The sequence below is a fragment of the Dermacentor silvarum genome, chromosome 2 (genome assembly GCF_013339745.2).
Source record: "Dermacentor silvarum isolate Dsil-2018 chromosome 2, BIME_Dsil_1.4, whole genome shotgun sequence".
In the NCBI taxonomy this organism is placed as follows: Eukaryota; Metazoa; Arthropoda; class Arachnida; order Ixodida; family Ixodidae; genus Dermacentor; species Dermacentor silvarum.
In genome coordinates, this window is record NC_051155.1 from 227,846,733 (window position 1) to 227,868,544 (window position 21,812).

At 44.3% G+C, this 21,812-nt stretch overlaps 1 protein-coding gene across 5 annotated transcripts in view; it reads left to right on the forward strand.

The window, feature by feature from the left end:
* The window catches only part of LOC119442808 (serine/threonine-protein phosphatase 6 regulatory ankyrin repeat subunit A-like), an 85,120-nt gene that overhangs the window by 46,230 nt on the left and 17,078 nt on the right, over window positions 1-21,812 (forward strand). For 4 of the 5 annotated variants that reach the window (XM_037707838.2, XM_037707841.2, XM_049662405.1 and 1 more), the window contains 7 exons: window positions 2,819-2,906; window positions 9,641-9,724; window positions 10,430-10,575; window positions 12,180-12,259; window positions 16,407-16,489; window positions 16,907-16,998; window positions 20,099-20,209. In XM_037707838.2, coding sequence (XP_037563766.1) covers window positions 2,819-2,906; window positions 9,641-9,724; window positions 10,430-10,575; window positions 12,180-12,259; window positions 16,407-16,489; window positions 16,907-16,998; window positions 20,099-20,209 — 684 coding nt within the window. Of the gene's footprint in view, window positions 1-2,818; window positions 2,907-9,640; window positions 9,725-10,429; window positions 10,576-12,179; window positions 12,260-16,406; window positions 16,490-16,906; window positions 16,999-20,098; window positions 20,210-21,637 lie in introns of all 5 variants that reach the window. The other variant, XM_049662407.1, reaches the window with a different exon arrangement.

Here is a 21,812-nt window from a genome sequence, read left to right on the forward strand (position 1 = left end):
ACGAACTAATAGTTGAACGAACAAACAAGCAAACGACTAAATTAACGACGACTAAACCAGCCAGTGAACGATCGGGTGACCGCGAGTGCTCCACCCCCACATCGTAACCTTCACACACTTTAAAGCTCATGCGAATTAGCACGTACGTCTCAAAGACCTATGAGGCTGTCGTTCGGCGACGAACGCAGCCCGTAACTTGGTTTCGGGAGAGCATGCACGCTTTTCATCAGTGCCTTTGTATTGCAAATCCACTGGGCGGCCGCCAATGACGAACAAGAACAAAAGAAATAAACAAAGCTATTCGCTCTAAAGAAAGCTAGTAAGTAACCATAAAAGGCAGAGCTGCTTTCCTAAGATGAGTTTTCATCCTCGAGCCTCAAATGTCAAAAGGATTGAGCTGAATCGTAAAAGTTTCGTAATCACGTTTTCACATGCAGTTTCGCGTACCAGCGAATTCAAGCCTGTTGGCGTACAGAGCGATTAAGCTTCTTGCCTTTGCTGAAACTAATTTGGCATCCGAATGCGCAGCAGGTCATGGTGAGGGAAATTGCCGTGAAGCGACGTCGCACTTGCCGAAAAACATAGTTCCAGGCGTTCACAAACTAAAGCAACGCGGAAGAGCAATGGCGTCAACATGTGCTCCTCGCCAGTCTGTAGACGCTTATCAGGCGAAAATGCCTGTGGAGCGTGATCGTAAACAAACGCAGCCAGCGCCCGGCGGCGCGACGGCCCACGTGATGCTTTATTAAGCCAATACTGACGCGGCGACGGCCTCGGACAGTGCGTGCGAGGAGGAGGCGGCATTCTTCAAAGCATGGCGCTACTTTTTACATTGAGGGGCTTTAAGCGCGTGGGCTTCTCTGCTTCATCTAGTGACCAAGCGTGATCCCGGTGACTGGCACCCCTGCGGAGACTATCGAGCGTTGAATGCCAAGACTGTCCACGACAGCTATCTGCTGCCTCACATCCAAGATTTTACATTGCGTCTCGACGGCTGCACCATTTTTAGCAAAGTTTACTTGGTTAAGGCCAACCACCAAATTCCCATCGAGCCCGCTGACATACCTAAGACCGCCATCACGACGCCGTTTGGTTTGTTTGAGTACGTGCGGATGCCTTTTGGTCCCCGTAATTTGGCTCAAACCTTCCAGCAATTCATCTCTGAAGTCATGCGGGTCCTCCCTACTGTGTTTGCGTACCTTGATGATGTTCTCATCGCCCGCCCTACGCCCGAAGAGCACGAGCACCATCTACGTGCTCTGTTCCAACGTCTTCAGCAGTACGGTCTGGTTGTGAACACCTCCAAGTGTGTTTTCGGTGCATCTGAGCTCGAGTTTTTGGGCTATCACATATCATCCGAAGGTATACGCCCTCTCCTGTCCCACATCAAGAACATCCAGGGTTATCCCCAGCCTACAACACTGCGCCAATTGCGCCAATTCCTGGGGCTTGTGAATTTTCAGGTACTTCATACCGCACTGTGCAGAGCTGCTTCGCCCACTCACCGACCTCCTTCGGTCAACCGCCGACCCGTCATCTGCCATTTCTTGGTCATCAAAAGCCCAGGCCGTCTTTACTGCTGCCAAGCAAGCAGTCACCAAGTTGCCGTTACGGCGGCGGTTCCCGGAGATCGAGCTAAGCGCCACGCTCGAGCTGGGGGACAATGCAATTATTATTACAAAACACAAGTAAACAAACACTTGTCGGACCTGTAGCCAAAGGCTAGTTGAAGGTCCGATAAACAAAATACAGGCAATACCTAACTCTCATGACCTGAGAACGATCTTTCATATAACTTGAAAGGAAATCAAATACTTTTCTGCAACACCCATAATGTTTAAGTTTGTCTTATAAATTTTAAATAATCCAAAGTGTCAAATACTTTTTTTTTAAATCAAGAAAAATAACACCAACTAGCTTACTGAGTTGCAGTGCCATGTTTATCTTCTACGATAAAGTCATAACTGCAGTAGCCATTGAGAACCCAGGTCTGAAACCATGCTGCTGATGACAAAATACATTGTATTTATCTAGAAATGTTTTTATTTCTGGTGATATAATTCTCGAAAATATTTTTTATAATACTTATGATCAGTATGTGATTACATTACTGTAATTTAAGGGGGCAGACGGGTCATGTTCCTTGTGCATAGGAATTACTTAATTTTAGCAATTACAACACAGATTACAGGCACCAGGAAGAGTGCTTTATGAAGCTAGGGCAAGTTAGTAACAGTTCATTTTTATGGTGATCACAGTGTACATGGACGCCACCATAATGAGCCAGAATTACGCTTTTTCAAACGATAAAATTAATGGAATAGCAAGCTACAGTACTTGACAGTTGCATTGTCTGCAAGAAAACAAGGTTATAAATATTTACACGCGTATTATGCAGTTGCCGACGAATAATTCAGACTGGATGGGCACCGCCAGAATGTCCGAATAATCTGGAATTCGAAATACCGGATTCACCAGAAAATAAGTGACCTTATTCCACTAGTGGGCAAAAACAGTGTGCCATATCAGTCACATTGGGGATACCTCCAATTTCACATAACTAGCGAAGATGCAAGAAATGTAGTAAAACTGAATGTTTAATGGACAGAATTAATTGGCACTTGAAAGACATACACTTTGCTGGTACCATCATCACTATGTGATCTGCAAAGTGTGCTTGTCCATTTGCAATGCTGGAACCTGGTGAATGGGCTTTTTAAGAAACCAAGAGCACATATGACTTGCAGATCATTGAATTTACCTTTGTAAATAAAATGTGTTATGTTTTAACTGCTTCCTTTGGTGCTTTGTGTGCTAGGTCATGGCCCATGTCTTGGCATGCTCCTGGAACACTCTCGAACAAATACATTTTACGGGAACTCCTTCAGTCCGCTTCATTGTGCAGCGTGAGTACCACATCTGTGGCATTGACAGAGTATGCGCACATGCATGTGTGTGTGTGTTTGCGTGCATGTGTGTTTGTGTGTGCAATTAAGCCTACTGTCAGTATTGTGTCAACCTAGCCTTCTGCCTTTATTTTACTGCCTGGCAATGCTGTAGGCTTACATATTGATTTACGAAAGTACAGTCTATTTGCACCAAGCCCCTTTTCCAGGAACTATGCTAAGTTGGGCTTATTTGTTCAAAATGGTCGTCAGCTAATCATAGCAAAATGTAATGCGGCATGGCGATTGCATGTTTTGAGTCCTCCTAGATAAGTTTACCATCATTGATTTAACAGCCATGCTTTTAACCTGCACAACGGTATCTCTCGGCAAGAGCATTGCCTGCACATCGTGAGCACTTTGGGCATGACTTGTACTTCTGCAACACTTTCCACTTGCATCAGAATTGCATTTTTCATGTTCCCACTCCATTTCCGAGCCATAGAAACTCGGCAGTTGCAATTGGTTTATGTCGTGAAACACAATTATTTTTTTATTGGCTTGAAGTGGTTTCATTTGATTGGAATTATGTTTTCGGACATAAACTTGTTGAACCTGTTGGTGTTTCCTCATTTTATTGCTCTTGTGTGATAACTATTTACCGTATTTACTCGCACAGTGAACAGACTTTTTTTTTCCTGAAAATTATGCGCAAAGTTGGGGGGTGAGTTCATCATGCGGGGTAAAATTTTGAGCGATTGGAGGCCGTGCGGGAGCAACAGCTCCTAGTGGCCATCTAGGCAACCCCAGGCCCAGGCCTCTCAATCGCCGGATTTCAAATAAAGTTGATGTCACTCGTTATTATCTGCCTCCACCTCTAGTCGCAGTTTTGGCCGAAAGGCGAACCATTGATTGCGATAGCAAATGCGTAGACAGCTGTACGAAGTAAGGATAGTAGTTTTATCGGCCGTATAAACTTGCAAGCATTTGCTAACTACGTATGTAAATTAACAAGCATGGTGTCAGCGCGCACAGGCAAACATAAACACTCGACAACCGTGGACACTCGCTGTCAAAACGCTGGCGTGAGGAAGCGTAGCAGCAACAGCGAGTAAAGTAACCCTCATGCTGTGTATCGCTTCAATGCAAACTGAGCCTCGAGAATGGAGCACACATGAAAGTATAAGCCGCCGTTGCACCTAGGCTCAGCCGCCAACGCAGATTGCTTTCAAGATAGGATGCTCGCAGCTGCGCAACGTGCAGTTGCTACGCCGCCCCCCTCTCTCCACCCAACACCATGCACACGAGGGAATACAGCTCAGTTCCTCCCCACTTTCCTCCCTTGAACGCGGGAGATAAAGCCGCGATCGTCGGCGCCGATGGCAAAAATACGCGTGGAGTGTCCATATAATTGCTATCGCAATAAAAGGAGACACGCTACGATTCGCCGTCCGATACAGCGTCCTATACGACGTCCAACGCAATCGTAGCTGCCGAACGCCATATCATATGCCAAATCGTACCGTGTCTCCTACTTCACGGCAGCAAGTTCAAGGATGATCATTATGCGAGGAAAAGAAAAAGCATACTTCTTGATTGGAAAAGTGGGGGGTGGGGGGGTGCATTCATTATGCAAGTAAATACGGTATATTCTTATCGCTGTGCTTAAGTTGAAGAGATTACACAGCATTCCGGACGGTTTTAAATTTTGCGCTGAAATTTGAATTCAAGGCTTACATGAAGTTTTGTTGTGATATGCTAATTACTGAAAGACTGACATCTGCATTCCTGTAAAACAGTGGATCTAAGTGTTGTCATGTACAGACTGCTGCTGTGATGCGAGGACCACTTGATGTTGCCAGAAACCTCATGATTTAAGGACATCTTCCAATATTCACTGCAAAAGCTGTGCAATGTAGTATTTGTGGTGATCACTACCTCCGGAATGGTGCGTCTTGCATCACTCACATTTCTTAGGAGCCCTTCATAACGTTTTATGAGGTACCCTTCTGCAGCTCATTTTTATGAGGCATATGAAAGAATTTGGGTATTAAACGACACTTCCTCACAAACCTTTTTCAGGAAACATTTTTAAATGTATATTGTGTGAGCATTCATCGGCAATCAAAAGTTACTCTTGCTGTGCCCTTGTGGCCTTCTTTCTACACCTCATCGTTCCTGCAGCAATCGAAGCTGAGCCACTGTTTCAATGCAGAATGATGCCCACCATGCACCACGCACCTTAGCATACTGAGCTTGGGTTTTGGCCCAACCTCCAGTCAGGCAGTGCAACAGCTGATCTTAGAGGGCATAGAATTATTGTGTTAGTATCTTCCTCTGCCACTAGATGGCACCACCTTGTTGATTCCTGGATAAAAAAAATTACATTGGTATACGAGGGGTGCCATAATGGAGGGCTTGGAAACCATTATAATTGCCTGTGATCCTTTAACATGCATCTAAATCTAAGTACATAATCATTTTTGCATTTTTCCTTCATCAAAATGCGGCCGCCGTGACCGGGTATCAAACTCCACCTCATTTCATGCTCAGCAGCCAAACGCTTGTGGCTTGAAGCCAGGTCAGGGTGTCTGAGAACACTGAGTTATAGAGGGAGAAAATGTTAAGTGGAAACGATTCATGCACAGAGTGTGAAAATGGAACAGAAACAATTAAGCATTTTCTGTTAGGATGCCGCAACAGCCATCGAGCAATAAATGTGGACATAGGCTGCCTGAGGAGTTGGGTTGTAGAGGAAATGTAGATGGGTCTGAGGGGGAGACAAGTAAGAGATGGCTAGAAGACTTATGGTGCAAAGGAAAGGAAAACATGCAATGAAGTGATATTTCTATTTGGAAAAAAAAAGGGAAAAAAAAAACAGAAGTAATGAGCTCGGTGGCATGTGCCATCACCACTTTTCAAAGAGAACGCTCATGTCGTCGTCACCAAAAAAAATTATGCCGCTTCTTCTGGAGACACTGCTTAGTCTTGACTTACAAAAATATATGGCCAATCTGGATCGTGAGAATAAGTTTGCCACAATAAGTGCGATAGTTGGCATGTATTTCAGGAATACGAGGCAAAGAGCATGTGGTCATTTGTGCTGAATCATAGGCCTCATGCTGCATGTGCAGGAACAAAATTTGACTGGGATGTTCATGGCAGCGTTTGACATGCAAGCACATTCATTTACTTCCTGTGTTTGAAAAGTGTTACAAGTCCCCTTTAATGCTACTCAGACCAGAGGATACTACACGGTATGCTGAAGTGATGCTCGTTAACTTCTTAATGGCCAGTGCTGTTATCGGAGCTTCTGCTGCTGCTCTTGTGTGCTGCTGTGTTTTTGTGCTGTGAAACGTGCAAGGACGCTGATTTGCTGATACATTGTCCTGTCTTCTTTCCCACTTTCTCTGGGTCCTCTTTTCAATTCCCTTGCACACCACCCCTCCTTTGCTGTGCTTTCTTAACCATTCCTGCGGCTTGATGCGGCTTGGCGCGTGGGCCACAGTTGCAACCCGTAAGTAGCCCTGAGGCTGCTGCCCCCGCTTTTTGCTACTGCGTGCTTTTTTTTTTTTTTTTTTGCATGTCCTGCTGTGAACTAGTTCATTTGGCTTGTATCTGTGTTGTCAAATTACAGGCCATGTTTGTCTCTTGGAACAACATAAGCAGTTTTTTTGTTATAACATGCACTAGTACTATAAGAGTTTTTCAATTCTGTCGAGCATGCTGCTGTCAGACTGGTCTTACAAGACCTGAAAAATTCAGTTCGTGTCATCTTGCTTCCCTCGCTCTTATTAGTTATTATTAGGCTCCTACATGTTTTTAGGTGTTCAATACATACTTAACTTGTATAGTAGATGGGAAGTCTTTACCTTATTGGGATTAAATAAGTTCAAGACTCCAACTGTGGCAAATCTGTGACGTGAAAGGGAACACCACATAGCTGCTCTAGTCCATTTGCTAACCTTTAAGTCAGGTAAATGTTAAATAGATATTAAACGAACCTGTGCAGTTGAAATAATCCTGGAGTCCCTGTCTACAGCTTCTGTCAAAGCCCAGGCATAGCTTTGAAACCTTAGATTCTTGGCAATCAATTGAGCATCTTCTGCTGCCTAGCACACTATTTTGCAACTGTGTTCCTGGTAATGTGGTATCCCAGTTTAGTTTAGGCATAAAACCTAATCTAATTAAATGATGTGATTATTAGTCCTAAAGCAACAGTGGAGCTATGAAAGACACTGTTCTACAGGGCTCTGTATTAATTTTGTTTGCCTCGAGTTTACCGACATGTACCTGGACATAAGTCCACAAACCATTCTCGTATTTAGTATTTGTGAGGTTGTGGCTGCCATTGTCGGACACTGAAACTTTTAAGTTTGTGCCCAACAGTGAAACACCATTGTTGCTGAGCTACTGTGGTAGATATACAAAATCAGACCTGCCTGCAAGCAGCCACACACGAGCTGCCTGTGAAGTGGTTGCTGCCATGTCTCGTTTTCTGTTGTGATTGTTCCACCTATATTGTAAAGCACATATGGGACAGCTGGAACCAAGCACATCTTCCTGAATTCCCTCTCCCTCCCTTTTTGTAGATGTGAATGTGTCTTTTTCTGTTGGTGTTCGCCTGATGTGTTGTTCGTAATGTTCTACGACTTTTCTTCCTCACTGATTGATGGTTTTCTTATTACACAGCATTTTCATGCAAGTATCTTTGTAATACTGTGCCCTGCTTCTTTTCCTCTTGTGTGTGCTTGCTGGTTTGTATTGAGCACTGAAATTATTATTGGACAAACTTGGTCGTCCCTGTTGAGTGCTACAGCTCAGACATGTGTAAATTAGTGCCAAGCTTTTTTTCGTGGGGATGGCTGGTACATTCTTGACTCTGGCGGCTGCAGTGTAGGCGCAGCTAGGGCCCATACCTTCGTGTGCGCTATAGCACCCATACGCTTGCGCGTCACTTGCGTTCACGAAGTGAAATGTCACTAACTTTTTCAAGCTTGTTGTAAGGCACAAATTTCGGTGGCGTCCATGTACGCAAAAAACTATCATCAGCATTGGCTTGAGCGTTGTCGTTGTCTTCTGCAGCTGGTTCGTTGGTGACCAGGCAGTTAGCATAGAATGAGGAGGCTGCGTTTCGCCCTGCCATCTGCTAACCGCCTGGTTAGCTCAGATGGTAGAGCGGCTGCCCCGGAAAGGCGGTGGTCCCGGGTACGAGTCCCGGACCAGGACGAATTTTTCTTCAACTGCGAGGTTTTCTTTCGAGGAACCCATATTGGTTTCTTTTGTAGCGATTGCTACATTTGGGTGGATGTCTCATTTTCCCTTTAATTACCTCTCTCCACCTAGCAGGTTTCCGCTGAACTATTACGTAAACACTTGCCTTTGTTTCAAGTTGTTGACAAATTCGACTTCACCCTGCCATCTGCTAACCGCCTGGTTAGCTCAGATGGTAGAGCGGCTGCCCCGGAAAGGCGGTGGTCCCGGCTTCAAGTCCCCGACCAGGACGAATTTTTCTTCAACTGCGAGGTTTTCTTTCGAGGAACCCGTATGGGTTTCCTTTGTAGCGATTGCTACATTTGGGTGGATGTCTCATTTTCCCTTTAATTACCTCTCTCCACCTGGCGGGTTTCCGCTGAACTATTACATATATACAGTAGTAGCTGTCAGGTACGATTAGTACCACAAGCTTTCATAAATTAGGCCCTTATATTTCATGCTTATCCTCTCATTCTGTATACCGTATTTATTCTCATAATTAACAGGCTTGTTTTCCCGAGAAACTTTGTGCAAAGTACCTTGTATTCATTATGCAAGTTAAACTTTTCAGCAGTTCTTTTTTGTGGCCACCTCTAAAAAGTAGGAGACTCACTGTTGATTCGGTGTCCAATATCTTGTCCGACATGCCGGATTGGCAGCTGGATCCGAGGCATTTTGCCATGCTGTAGCGCTGGATCAAAAGCACCGGATTGGACACCCGGCATGCGCAGGCATTCGATCTGGCACTACAGCACCGCAAAATGCCTTTGATCGGGGTGTGATCATTATGCGAGTTCGGGGTGTGATCATTATGCGAGGGAAAGCAAAAAAGACTTTTCGATTAGAAAAGTGTGGGGTGTGTTTATTACTCGAGTGTGTTCATTAGGCAAATAAATACGGTAGTCCTGAAGCATTATGGCAGCAAAAATTTAATACTAGCATATTTTCATGAAAGACACGTAACTTTTTTTTTGTGTCTGCTCAAATACATAAGTGCATTAAGGTCTGAAGGGTAATCTTAATAAAACACTGAGGTTGCGCATGTTCTGTGGTCTTGCATTGGCAAAACCCTGTGCCAAACATTTTCACCACTTGGAGCTTCTTTGTTCAAACGCTGTACAACTCATGCCATGCCTTTGGACAGCTGCATGCAGGCAGTAAACTGTACGGCAATGCCAGCTGTGTTATTATGACAAACCTTTGTTTGCAAGTCTGCGCCCAAAAATAGAAGTTGACCAGAAGGGCAAGTTATTGCAGCTGAAATAGCTTTGTTTTGTAAATAGCACAACAATATATTCTGTTCTGGCCAGAATGGTCCGCTTTCAAAAAACTAGCTTTCACTGTCGTTTCATCATTTTGTTATGCTGATCTGTTTGAGCCATGTGCACCACAATATATGTCACGCTATTGTTCTTTGCACAATTGTGTTATAGATTTAAGAACTATTAACAGTCACTCACGAGGTTTGTGGTTTTCTTTTCCTGTCTCCTCGTCAACAGATTCCATGGAAGCGAGTTTTGTATAGAATTATTGCTCAATCATTTTGGGAAAAAGTTAGTGCAATTACGGGACAAAAAGCAAAGGTAAGCAGCATTTTTGTATTTGCTCTGCCTACCACTTTTCCCTTATTTTTCTTCCCTCTCTTTTTCCACAGCTCCTCACTGTCTGTATGAATATCTTCACTTTTTTTTTTTTTTTTTTTGCAAGTTCATTTGTACTTTTGAGTGCAGCCCTTATCGAGTCTTGCCGCTGTCTGTGTGAAACGAAAATGCAGCAGCACTGCCATAAGTGCGTTTCTCAAGCATAATCTTCTTGCCCTATTTGTGAGTGTATGTGCATATGTCATCAATTACAATGTTCACTGTCTTTATATTTTTAGGGTGTATATTACTCATGTATATTAATGTGTTTCTGTTTTTAAAATTAGTTACCTAACACTGTTTTGTTTCCATTCTTGTATTTATCTCCACTTAATTTCTAACAAGAGGTCCCCTATCAGCCGTGTGCTATGGGACCTCCTTCTGAATAAATACCCTATGCTTGCAGTATTTATTTACAAGTAAATGAAGAAATATTGATTGATTTTCTCTTTCTGTAAGATTTCTACATGGTGATGCAGGAAATCAAAAAAAGGAGCAAATGAAAACTCGCCCAAGCCAGCCACGCACACTTTTTATTTGTTTGTTTGTTTATTTATTTATTTATTTATTCCAGCAAACAAAAGAAAACTTGTTGCCTTGTCAGTTATTAGTCATCATCAGTCCTTCTCTCTGTAATGATGGTTACAGGACTGCGCTCCATGCGGCTGCGTGCGACGACAGCGTGCTGTGCCTGCAGACCCTGGTCAAGGAAGGGGCTGACATCAATGCCGCTGACTGTAGGGGCCAAACGCCACTCATGATGGCTGCTGCCCATGGGAGCTGCAAGTCCATAGGTGGCTGCTCTTTTCTTGCCTTAAGCTGCAGTGCTGAGCAAAATGCATTAGGGAGGGAAGCTTGCCTTGGCCTAATCATGATCAAGCAGTCGGAAAATAGTGTGAGCTTGTCCATAAACTTACTTGCAGAATTCCAGGTTGCTGGAGACATGAGCAGCAGTAGCAGCGCTTGTAGCAACATCTTTTGTCCAACAATCTGTTAAGAAATATTTTTGTGTTAAGTGGTTGTCCTCATTGAAGGAAAATAATAATAAACGGCATGTTGACAATTATGTCAACGTATAACATGGTAGGTCACTGCAGTGATGGCTACATGTATTCTCTGGTTAATCTCTGCACCACAAGATGGCACCACCAACATGGCCATTCGCGTAAACATCCTCTGGTATTCCACTATTTCATAAAAGGTAATATGTACACACAAAGTATTCTGCAATGGGTAATACATATACGGCAGGCTAATAGTAGGGAGGCTAGCAGAAGTTGACACATGTTGCCACATAAGCACATGTTGGAACAAAAAGCAGCACCAACAAATGGGACATGAAAAGACATGCAACTGTCCCCCCCCCCCCCCTTGTGCAAAACACTGAGTAGGGTGGTGGAGAGAGTAGGACACACAGGCTTGCTTTGGACCTATCGGACAGCGCAACACCAATAAAATTTTGCCGCCGCACATAGATCTCAGAGAATGCTGATTTAAATTCAATATCACCTAGATACACTGAAGAACAGAGTTCCTACTCTGGAATGTCTCTAGCTTTGCACTGTACGCAGCAGCCTTCTGTGTCTTACCGAACACATGTCATGTGAACATTGGCTGCCTGGCTCTGTTTGTTGATGCAAGAGAAGCATGGAGAAACAGGGAATAGTAAGAGTAGTTAGCTATATGTTACCCTATTCAGGTCTTTAGTCTTTACTGTCTAATAATTTTTGTTCTGCTGTCATTGCAGAAAGCTGCTCATTTCATTCTGATATGTGCCAAGGTTTCAAGCACGTGACTTAGTCTAAACAGGAACCATATTTAGGGTGCTTCTTCATACAACATATTGTGACTGTTTGACATTGGTTTTGAGAAAACGCCCGTGTGCTTGCATTGTAGTGCAAGTTAAAGAACCCCAGGTGGTCAAAATTAATCCGGAGCCCTCCACTACGGCGTGCCTCATAATCAGAACTGGTTTTGGCACGTAAAACCCCTGAAAGAAGAAGAACATTGGTTTTGAAAGCAAATTAATATGTTGAAAACATTTTGGTTAAAGCCATAAGTCACTTTGGGCTATGTAGTACATGGCATATAATTGTGCTGGAAACAAAAAAGCGCAGCACACACACCTTCCAAAGAAATAAAGTCACTTGTATGGCTGTATCACGTGTACGTATTCTTCTGTTGCATCTTTTTGGTATATGTGGCTTAGTTAACATGCTAACATGTCATCTGCCCAGCCTCTTTTTATTATCCTGAAGCTGAAATGTTGAGATTCACTGATAGGGGAAAGGCCATTTGCCTTTATTCTTGTAGGCATAGAGAGCATTTAGCGCACATCTTCTGATAGAATTTGTTTGATAAGTATCAAATGGAATTTATTTTGTCTTTGATTTTTTAGAGGCCTTATTGGAGCTGAATGCAGACATCCTTGTTCAAGACAGCAAGGGTAATAGTGCTCTTCATCATGCTTGCTTGCAGGTAATTGGGTTCTTTCATTCCTTTTATTACACTTAAGTGTTGCTCTTACACCACTGACATGGTGCAATGTCTGAGCATTGAGCAAGACTGAAACCTCACTTTATAATATGTGTATTCATATGGCTGTCGCACACATTTTGACATTCATGTTCTCCATCTAAAGTTTACAAGCAGTATTTTTTAGACACTAGCAGACATATATTAGCCAACTTATATTAAAGGCCAACTGCAACGAAATTTCACTTTGGCTAAATTTGTTATAAATGAGTAGTATATACCACTGAACCAATCCAGGCCCCGCGGATGGCGCACGCCTGCCCATCAACCGAGGTTCGGTAGAAGCTCAAGGAAACTATAGACAACAACCGCGTGTACACTCGGAAAGCATTTATTACGATCACAACTAACACTTCGGGCAGGCCAGCTAGCTATATTTGACATTGCTGAAGGTTCCCTCTAAAAGAATAATACGCTAGGTAAAGAAGGGCTTCCGGCTTACCAGCTGGGGTCCCATACGGGCGGCCGCAGCAGGAACGAGGTTGACAAACCACGTGCAGGAAAACGGGTGCGGCGGCAGAGACTTCCACTTTCGCTGCTTGCTGGTGACCAAAGAGGCTTGGCTGATGTCGGAGGGATCTCGCGTGGAACACCCGGTGGCGCTGATAGTGCTTGCGATTCCCGTGCACTGCCCGCGAAAGGAAAGTTTCCCCTCTCCCCACCCTGCCTCGCGCGCCTGCACCCGACACTACGTTCACCGCGCGTGTGACGGTGATGGGACCCAAGGATTCCCGAGCACATAGGCAGCCCGGGCATCCTATTCTAGAGGTAATCTCCCGCGTGTGATAAGAGTGGGCATGCCGAGATTGCATGGCATCGTATATGGTGCCAGTGTGTATATATATATATATATATATATACACACTCTCTTTCCATGCATTTAGTACTGGAGGTTACTTAACTCGAGTTTCAAAGACGCATTGAAGCATGAGGCAGACGAAGCATTCGCTTCCTACTGCCGGTGCTTTTCATGATACCGTTGTCCCACTGCTGGCGACACTATCAGCGGAGAGGACGAAGTGGATGCTCAAGAGTGGCTGTCTTTGCTCCGTACCACCAATGTGAAGATATCGTCAACACTGCATGAAACTATCTTTCATCGCCGACTCTCAAAGTGAACAAAATAAATTTTTTTCTCAAACTTGTTTTTCTGAATTGCCCGATAATTCAAAAAAATTTACAGTCCCTTCCGTGTAAGAAAAATTCATTGGCAACTACTTAAGGCGCATTCACACTAGCGACAAAACGCGTGCGGCACGCCGGCGGCGGAAAAACGCGTGCCGTGCAAGCAACCGCAAAGCAGGTTTTTTTTTTTTTTTTTTTTTTTTTTTTTTTTTTTTTTTTTTTTCCCGCTGACAGGATTGGTCCTGGACTGATTGCCGCGAGCCGTGGATGAAAGAGACTAATGAGAGCGAACGGTTCCGTGGCGTGCGTGCGGAAAACTGGTTTGATGTGAACCCGCCCAACCGCTCGTTTCGTACTCACGTCCGGTGTCAGCCAGAAACTCGTTTTGCACTATCATCTGCACACGTCAGACAGAGCTGACGGATATTTCGAGAAGTGGGGAGGAGTCTATTTTGTCACGTGACTGCCGCAGCGGCGCGCCGCCGGTTGGTGTGGCCACCCTGCCGCAGCTGCGTTTTATCGCCGGCGGCGCGCCGCAGCGCGTTTTGCCACTAGTGTGTATGCGGCTTTATTCGCGTAAAAGGTAAAATTTCAATGTAACAAAATATCAGTATAAGGAAGCAAATTGCCGATTTTACCAACTCCGTGATATCAGGATTTAACTGTATTCATTTGCTTGCAGCTGCGATAACCTTACTGCACTTGAACGCAGAGGTATAATTTTTTTTAACGACGCTTTATAGGCTCAAAAGTGTCGGCGGTGGTGGTGGTGTCACGCTGAAAAGTGGGCCAATCCTGGCGATAGTGCAGAAAGGGTCCAAGCTCAATGGCACGTACCCCTGTCGTGTGGGCTGATCCTGATGATAGTGCAGAAAGTGTCCAAGTTCATTGGCACATACCAGGGACAAGAAAGAAAGAAAGAAATCACGTGCGGCGCACACCCGCATTGGATGTGCTACACGCTTGATCGCGGATCACGTGACACGCGCTCCGCCAATCAGTTCGTTTGGTGTGTCGCGAGGAGGGACAAGGAAGGAAAGCGGGTTGCCGTGCACTCCTCCGGGCTTCCCTCGCCTCAGATCAGTTTCGGCGAACAGATGGGAAGCCTACGCGTGGTGTGTTCTGCAAAGGAGCAATCTGTGTTTGATGAACGCCAGTGTGAACTCGCTCGGGAAAGGGCTTGTCATCGACGTGCCGATTCTAGCGTGAGGGCTTCCGTAGCCGAGGCTCGCCGTCAGCGAATAGCCGACGATCCCGAGGCGAGGGCTTCCGAAGCCGAGGCGACGACTTCCGAGCGTTACCCTAACGAAGGTCAGATACACACACGACAAGCTTCGCTTACCCCTGTTTTCTCGACCGGGGAAAGGGCTGTTGATTTTTGTTGTATAAGGTTACATATACCATATTTTTCGGTGTAAGACGCTTTTTTTTCTGAATTTTTCGACTGCAAGTTGACCGACCCCGAAGTCGTCACATCTGCAGATCGCTGTCAAGATATGGCACGCGCCGCAGCGCAAACGACGCAGTTGCTACCAGAGTACAAGCCGCCCCCCCTTCCTCCCGTGCTGCATTCCCGCTTTCCTCCCTTGTGCACGATTCGGCTCACCACAACACGCATTCACTCGCACATACAGCATACGGCGCGCGGGGACAATGTTATCGCCCTTAGACTTTATACGGAACATCGCGGCAACCACAATGGCAGAAATGCGCCTGGAGTGTCCATATCATAGCTATCGCAATTATATAAGATATATATGGCACCCATGCGCTTGCGCATGACCTGCGTTCACGGATTGAAATGTCACTGTAATTTTTTTAATTGGCTTAGCGAACGAACGTGTGCATCTTATACAATGGTGCGACTTATATACGTTCTTTTTTTTTTCTTTTTTTTTTAACTGTCGTTTTGAGGCTGTGTGTCTTATACAAAGGTGCGACTTATAGACCGGAAAATACGGTAGCCAGGGGAATATCTGGCTGAGGTGAAATGCTGTGACCCACCGGCGACCCACATACAAAAAGCTGCTAGGCTGGGCTGTCACCTATGATATTAAGCTGAAAGCATAGTAACTGTCTTTTTGCGTTATTCTAGGGTTGGTGCTGTTGAAACAAAGGAGTGGAGTGGCAGCAGTAGTCGTGTTAGGCTGAGAATTGTGCTGCAGTTATCAAAATACCTTGTGGTTAAGTATACACAGTTTTCATGTTGCAATAAGACATACTAACGCATCTGATATATCCAGAAGGCTTTTACAGATGCAAAAGGAAGCCATTTGCGAAGTTTCGAGAGGAACTGGCTCATTCGATAGCAAATACGGATCTCAAAGGCCATGCTTTTGCTGGCGGAAACCGAAAATACGTCATTGGTGTCACCCCGGCACTTTAGGCAGTCAAAATGGCCGCTCAGGCCGGCGCGGGGTGGCTGTTCGCAACGTATGAAGCGGGAATGGTCCCACAGTTGCGGCGCAACAGTGGGGTTACCAATGCATTGGGTTCTATGGGAGCTATGCCGGGACTGACCGAAAATGACGTAACAGCCGGGAAAACGCAGCACCCGGGAACGTAACAGCTGGGTTCTACTGTATCATAATTATGAACAGGAATGTAGTTTACTTCTTAAAGGTCTTTCAACATCTTGATGTTTTTATTGGTTACAGGGACTGATGACTTCGCTTGTAGCACAAATTATGCAGACAAATTATCCATGATATTTTCCAATGAATGCAGTGTCATAAAGTGCAGCAACACACTTTTTCAAAATAGAAAAAATGCACTGCTGTCAAAAGGTTGCCTAATGTAGCGACTCTCGCTAAAGTTGCAGCCAGTTTGCACAGAAGCACTTAATAATTACTCTGTTGATTTTTTCTGTATTGTGAATGCCCTTGAATGCAAAGCTCTTGAATTGCAAAAGCACAGTGGTGCAAGTTTCTGGGCTTTCTAAACATGCATAATTTTTTACTGCCAGAAACAAGAAGGCGCAGTGGCCACACTATTGGAGAAAGCAGACTTTGTGAAGCTCATCAATATGATCAACGATGATATGAAAACGTAAGTGTGCAGTTCTTGTTGTACACATCGTCTTTAAATTTTTTCTATGCGCAGAAAGTGTTTTACATAGTTCGTGGGCACATCGTTTGTGTGCACATTGTTTGTGCACATTGTGTGCCTCTGTCTTTCATGCATCTTTGGTTGCAGTGATCATCTCTCTGATATTTCCATTAGAGCTCTGTCACCAACATTTTAGCTTAACAGGAATTGCACCTTGATGGCGTTCCCGCGCCCTCCTCCATTTTTACTTGCAATAGCAAGTTATAATTAGTGTTTAACTTGATTTGTGATGCCTCTTTTATGTCAGGTGCTCATAGATGTTAAATCATGCGAATTTTACTTCCAATAGCAAGTTATACTTGTTCTTTTTTGCACTTAGTAATGTCATGTCCAAACCGTTTGTGTCATATTTTATAGAGCTCTTCATGTTGCTGCAAGCAATGGCCTGATCGATGCAACTCAGGCGCTACTCCTGAAAGGTGCTGACGTGCTTGCCACAGATGTCAACGGTCAGTGCTGGCTTTTCAAAGAGCATTTTCTGTCGGTCTTTCATTCTCGCAAATCACTTTCGTGCATTGGTGTGCAAGTTTTCACAAACCAGTACATGTTCAGCAGGCAGTTTATGCTATAGTGTGTATTATGTGTTGGGCTTAATGCCCAAGAAACTTTCTTCAGTTTCCGGTCTATTCATCTTTTCCTTCCCTTGCACAAAAAGAAATTGGCAAACAAGATGAACCACTAGCAAAATTTTGTTTCTCAGCATTTAACAATGCAATCCCTGCAGGGAGGCCAAGAGCACTAGTATCGCCAGACATTGGCCGTTGCTAGGCTGGCAGAGTGGCTGTGCCAATACCCTGGTTGCATTCCAGTTACCGTCACTTGGCCTTGACGTCGCCCCCCCCCCCCCCCCCTCAAAAAAAAAGTGTTTTCTTTGTGCAGTGTGTCATGGAGCTTGTCCGCCATTTTCACACACCTTGTAACTTTATCAGAAGCTGGCAACCACGTGCGACCCAGTCTTGCTGCATCAGCGGGATTGCCAGCATTCGCTTTCGTAGATAAGCGAGAGACACATGGCTCGATTTTGCATGTGATCCGTTGTACGACGCATCGCATCGGTAACCACACTCAACAGGTTTTCAACAGATTGCGCCGCAGTGGCATCAGATCGCACGCGGTGCATCCGACCAACTTGGTGTATGTGGTCACACAACTGCCGCATCGGCTGGACGGCCGTAGCCAATGACAGTGCCGCTAGTGTGTACGTCATAGCCATGTGGTACACCCAGTGGGGCAGGGCTGGCGAGCAAGTTACTTGCCGCTCCGATTGGCCTGATGCTTTTTTTTTTTTTCTTTCTCTCTCTCTGGACGAGACGCTGGCCTCTTTCGCCACTGACGGCAGCACGACAATCGGCTGCAATTTGTTCCTGACCCAAAATAACTCGGAGTAAAGTGACCTCGAAAGTGTGCATGTTTATAAAACATTACGTGAAATAGTAAATCGTTGGCATGATTTCGACTTGGAAGCGGTCAGCGCAGATGCCACAGGAATTGTCTACACGAAGCGGTTCTCCTGGCTGGCATGTTTTCTCATCGCTACCAACGGCGTCGGGAAAACTAATCGTATTTTTACTTAAGAGCAACATAAATGTTCAGACATTCATGGTGCTGACGAATAGAGGTGCTTTATTACGAGCTGCGGACGGATTGCAAAATCTGTCGGCCAGCGAGCTAGGCCTATACCGTCTCCCAGCGATTGCAAGCTCGCCTGGCTTGCTCGTTCGCTTCTGTTGGTGTCGATAAAATCAAATGTATTGCAATTTAAATGCGACATAATTGTTTACACGTTGTGCTGACCAACATAGGCACTTTTTTATGAGCTGCATGCACTCGTGTTGCAAGCACCACCGGTCTCGGATTCGACGATCCAGCGAGCTAGGGCTGCTGGCTCCTAGCCATCAGAGGCTGTCAACGAACGCACTGCGGACGCGTCCTTGTGGAAACACGCCTACGCTGCTCGCATATAAGTGTTTATAGTGGCATTGTTTGGTTAAAACGAGGGAGCTGTGCATATACAGTTGTTTTCAATTTTTTGCGAAGTTACGCAGTATTCCGAGCGTCCACGCAGGGGCGCTAATTAAGGGCGGAGCTACGCGCCGCTCACTCATTCGTATCATGTGTCCCGAATCGCTGTATACGGCAAGTCGGACAACGGATCACATTCAAAATCGCACCATGTGTCTCACGCTTTATCTCGGTATTCCACACATTCCATTGTCTTCGAAACTTCTGTACCTTTGAGCCCATCAGATCGCGTGATACAAAATAGCTTCATCACCACAAAGAAAGGCAAACAGATTCCCTTATCTTACTCACATCATGTCCTTGACAGGCAGATCTTGAAATGTCGGCCACAGAACATTCGAAGCGCGCAGCCAAAATGTCTGCAAAACAAGCGCGCCAGTGATTCAAATTCGCATCAGCCATAGGAGCGCTCCCTTCGTGCCACGTGACTGCAGTAACGACTTCCGACTTTCCCTTCTCACACTCGCTTTTGTTGCTTTTATTTCTGCATGGGCAAATGCAGCACTGCGACCATCTGAATCTCAGAACTCTCATGTTTACGGCGATGCCAAGATGGCCAGTGCTGGGTCAACGGAAAGCCGCACGTGTGCGATCAGTGGTACGATAGCACCTCCGGAAGCCTGATTTTCTTCCGGATTTCGAAGACAACACACTAAAAAGTGCAATTTTTCTCAAATTATGCTGCGTATTTCTTCCACCTACTTGGCCATAAGATAAAGGAATGTTTTAGGATTGCGGAAAAGAATGAAAAAATTGGAAATTTTTATCAAGTTCGCCATTTCATTGCCGCGTCCCCCTTTAATTTCTCTTTTTTTTTATGTTCTTGGGTTATACGAATTTTTGGCGCCATCCCAAGAAATTCGTATCATCGAGATTCTACTGTACGTGTATAATGCAGCGATTTTGTTTGGGTGTGCAAGTTGTTACTGTTTTCAGCACAATAAAAACTCATAATTTGTATCTCATGAGACCAGCAAAGAAACTTCGAATTGTTAATTCTTGAATGATCTAACAACTAAAGAAAACCTACTGATTAAATGTTTCGTACATACCAAATTTATATTGTAAATGAACGATGCTAATCTGCTTTCTTGATGAACTTTGCTTGTCGGCAACATATTTAGTGTCACTCTTATGTGGTGTACGCACTGTCGAGAACATTGTAAGAGAAACTGCTCAAGAACTAAGAACTCTAAAAGCATTCATGCCCTCTCTTTAGTGCAGTTTTTGTGTAACTCGGCGCTCTCCTCATCACCAAAATTGGCGAAGAATTATTGAGTACTTCCTGACTCCGTACATCTCTATATATTGTTGATTTGATGGAACCATTGCATCTTCATGAATTTTTTAGGTTTTGAATTACCGAATGCCGAATTAACGAGGTTTCACTGTGTATAATTTGGCAGAAATACGGGCAGCTTCTAAATGATGGATTGTGACTTTATGTAATGAATACTTTTTACTGTGCATTGAGCTTAACATACACCAGCATATGCCTTACAAATTTGTGTGTACATTTGCTCTCAGGCCACACACCTGCCCTCTCCTGCGCCAGGAGCAACGAAGTAGCCGAGTGCCTTGCTCTTATCCTGGCCGTGATGCCTTCATCGAGCCCTTTCCGGATGGATGGTTTCTCACGTAAGGCTCAACCTCTCTTTAGAGATATTTATTTATTTATTTATTTATTTATTTATTTATTTATTTATTTATTTATTTATTTATTTATTTATTTATTTATTTATTTTGTTTATTTATTTATTCATTTTACCCTCAGGGTACAGAGTACATTTCAGAGGGGAAGGACAATTTACAACAATAGAAAGAACACAAAGCGCATTTCATACAAGAATATAAAACAATAGAGGGAAACGATTAATAATGCGAACAAGCTTCTTACAAGAACATAATAAAACGAGAACCAAAACAGGATACAAAAATCAGTTAGTGAACAACACAAAAGCGGTAATTAAGTAATAATCGTTGTAATAATTGCCGTATGTTTATTTCATGGTAACAAACAAAACTCGTTGCTAAGAGTGTTTACTTAAAGATGGTTTTGAGACCATTTACTTAAAAGATGTTTTGAGACCACATTTTCCAAGGACTGTATCAAGACAGCAATTTGGGCTAGTTAGGATTCATTCTTAAAGACAGGTAACAGCACTAACAGGGGGGTAAAGGAGGCAGGCAGATACAAGTGCAAAGTCACAACTGAAGGTTTTACTTGGAAGATATGACATATGTACACATGCACAAGCTTCAAGTCGACAGTCCGTAAGAGCCCACTTTGTTTAAACAGTACCGAAGGCAAGTATTATTAAACAACACAAACCAAAACCACAACTATCGTAGAATCTAAGCTGGTAGTCATGATCAGTACTTCTATAGTGTACTTTATACAGCGGAATCTCGTTGATACGATCTTCACGGGAACCAGAAAATAAAACGTATCATCCAAAAAGCGTATTATCCAAAATACATTGCTAATGCACTGGCCAGGAAAGGACCAAGAAACATATTGTCCTGAAAAACATATTATGCAGAATCGTATCAACGAGACTCCACTGTATTCAAATTCTTTTCCTACAGTACAATAAAAGGCTGGCTTACACATGTATCAAGGTATTTCCTAATAAAGAAAGCATCCAATAATTCTTATGTTACCTATGTGTAAATCCTGTGTGTGAATCCATCTAACTCCACAGACACAGCCACACATGTTGCAATGGAAAGCCAGGGGGAAAGAATTTGATCCATCAGTTTGTTTGTTGTATGTGTGCTCGTGTACGTGTGTGTGTGCATGCGTGTGCACGTGTGTTGGTGCACGTGTTCGTGTGTGTGTGTGTAGGCTTTGGTATTGCAATGCATGCTTTTCCTAGTAGCACCATTTTAGCGTTGGAGCTAAGCAAGAATTGGCTTAAAACAAAGGCATTGCTGCTACTTGTCAGGAAGCGATATTGATTTGGCAGTAGGTGCAGCAGATGGCACACGAACATTACTCAACACAGCGGGCTATAACTGGCTAAGCAACCGTCAATTTTAACTAGCACTTTCGCTGACATGCAGGCCACAAAACCACTGTTTCAAGGGGTGCCAAGGCATGCCTCCGGGTTTGCAAACAGCCGCAAATGTCCTCAGCTCGTGCTGCCTCTTGAACGATCTGGAGAAGGCTGAAGCACTGCAGTGACGAAAGCAAGCAGCATTCACTCAGTTCTTTCAATAAACATGTGGCTCACTGTAA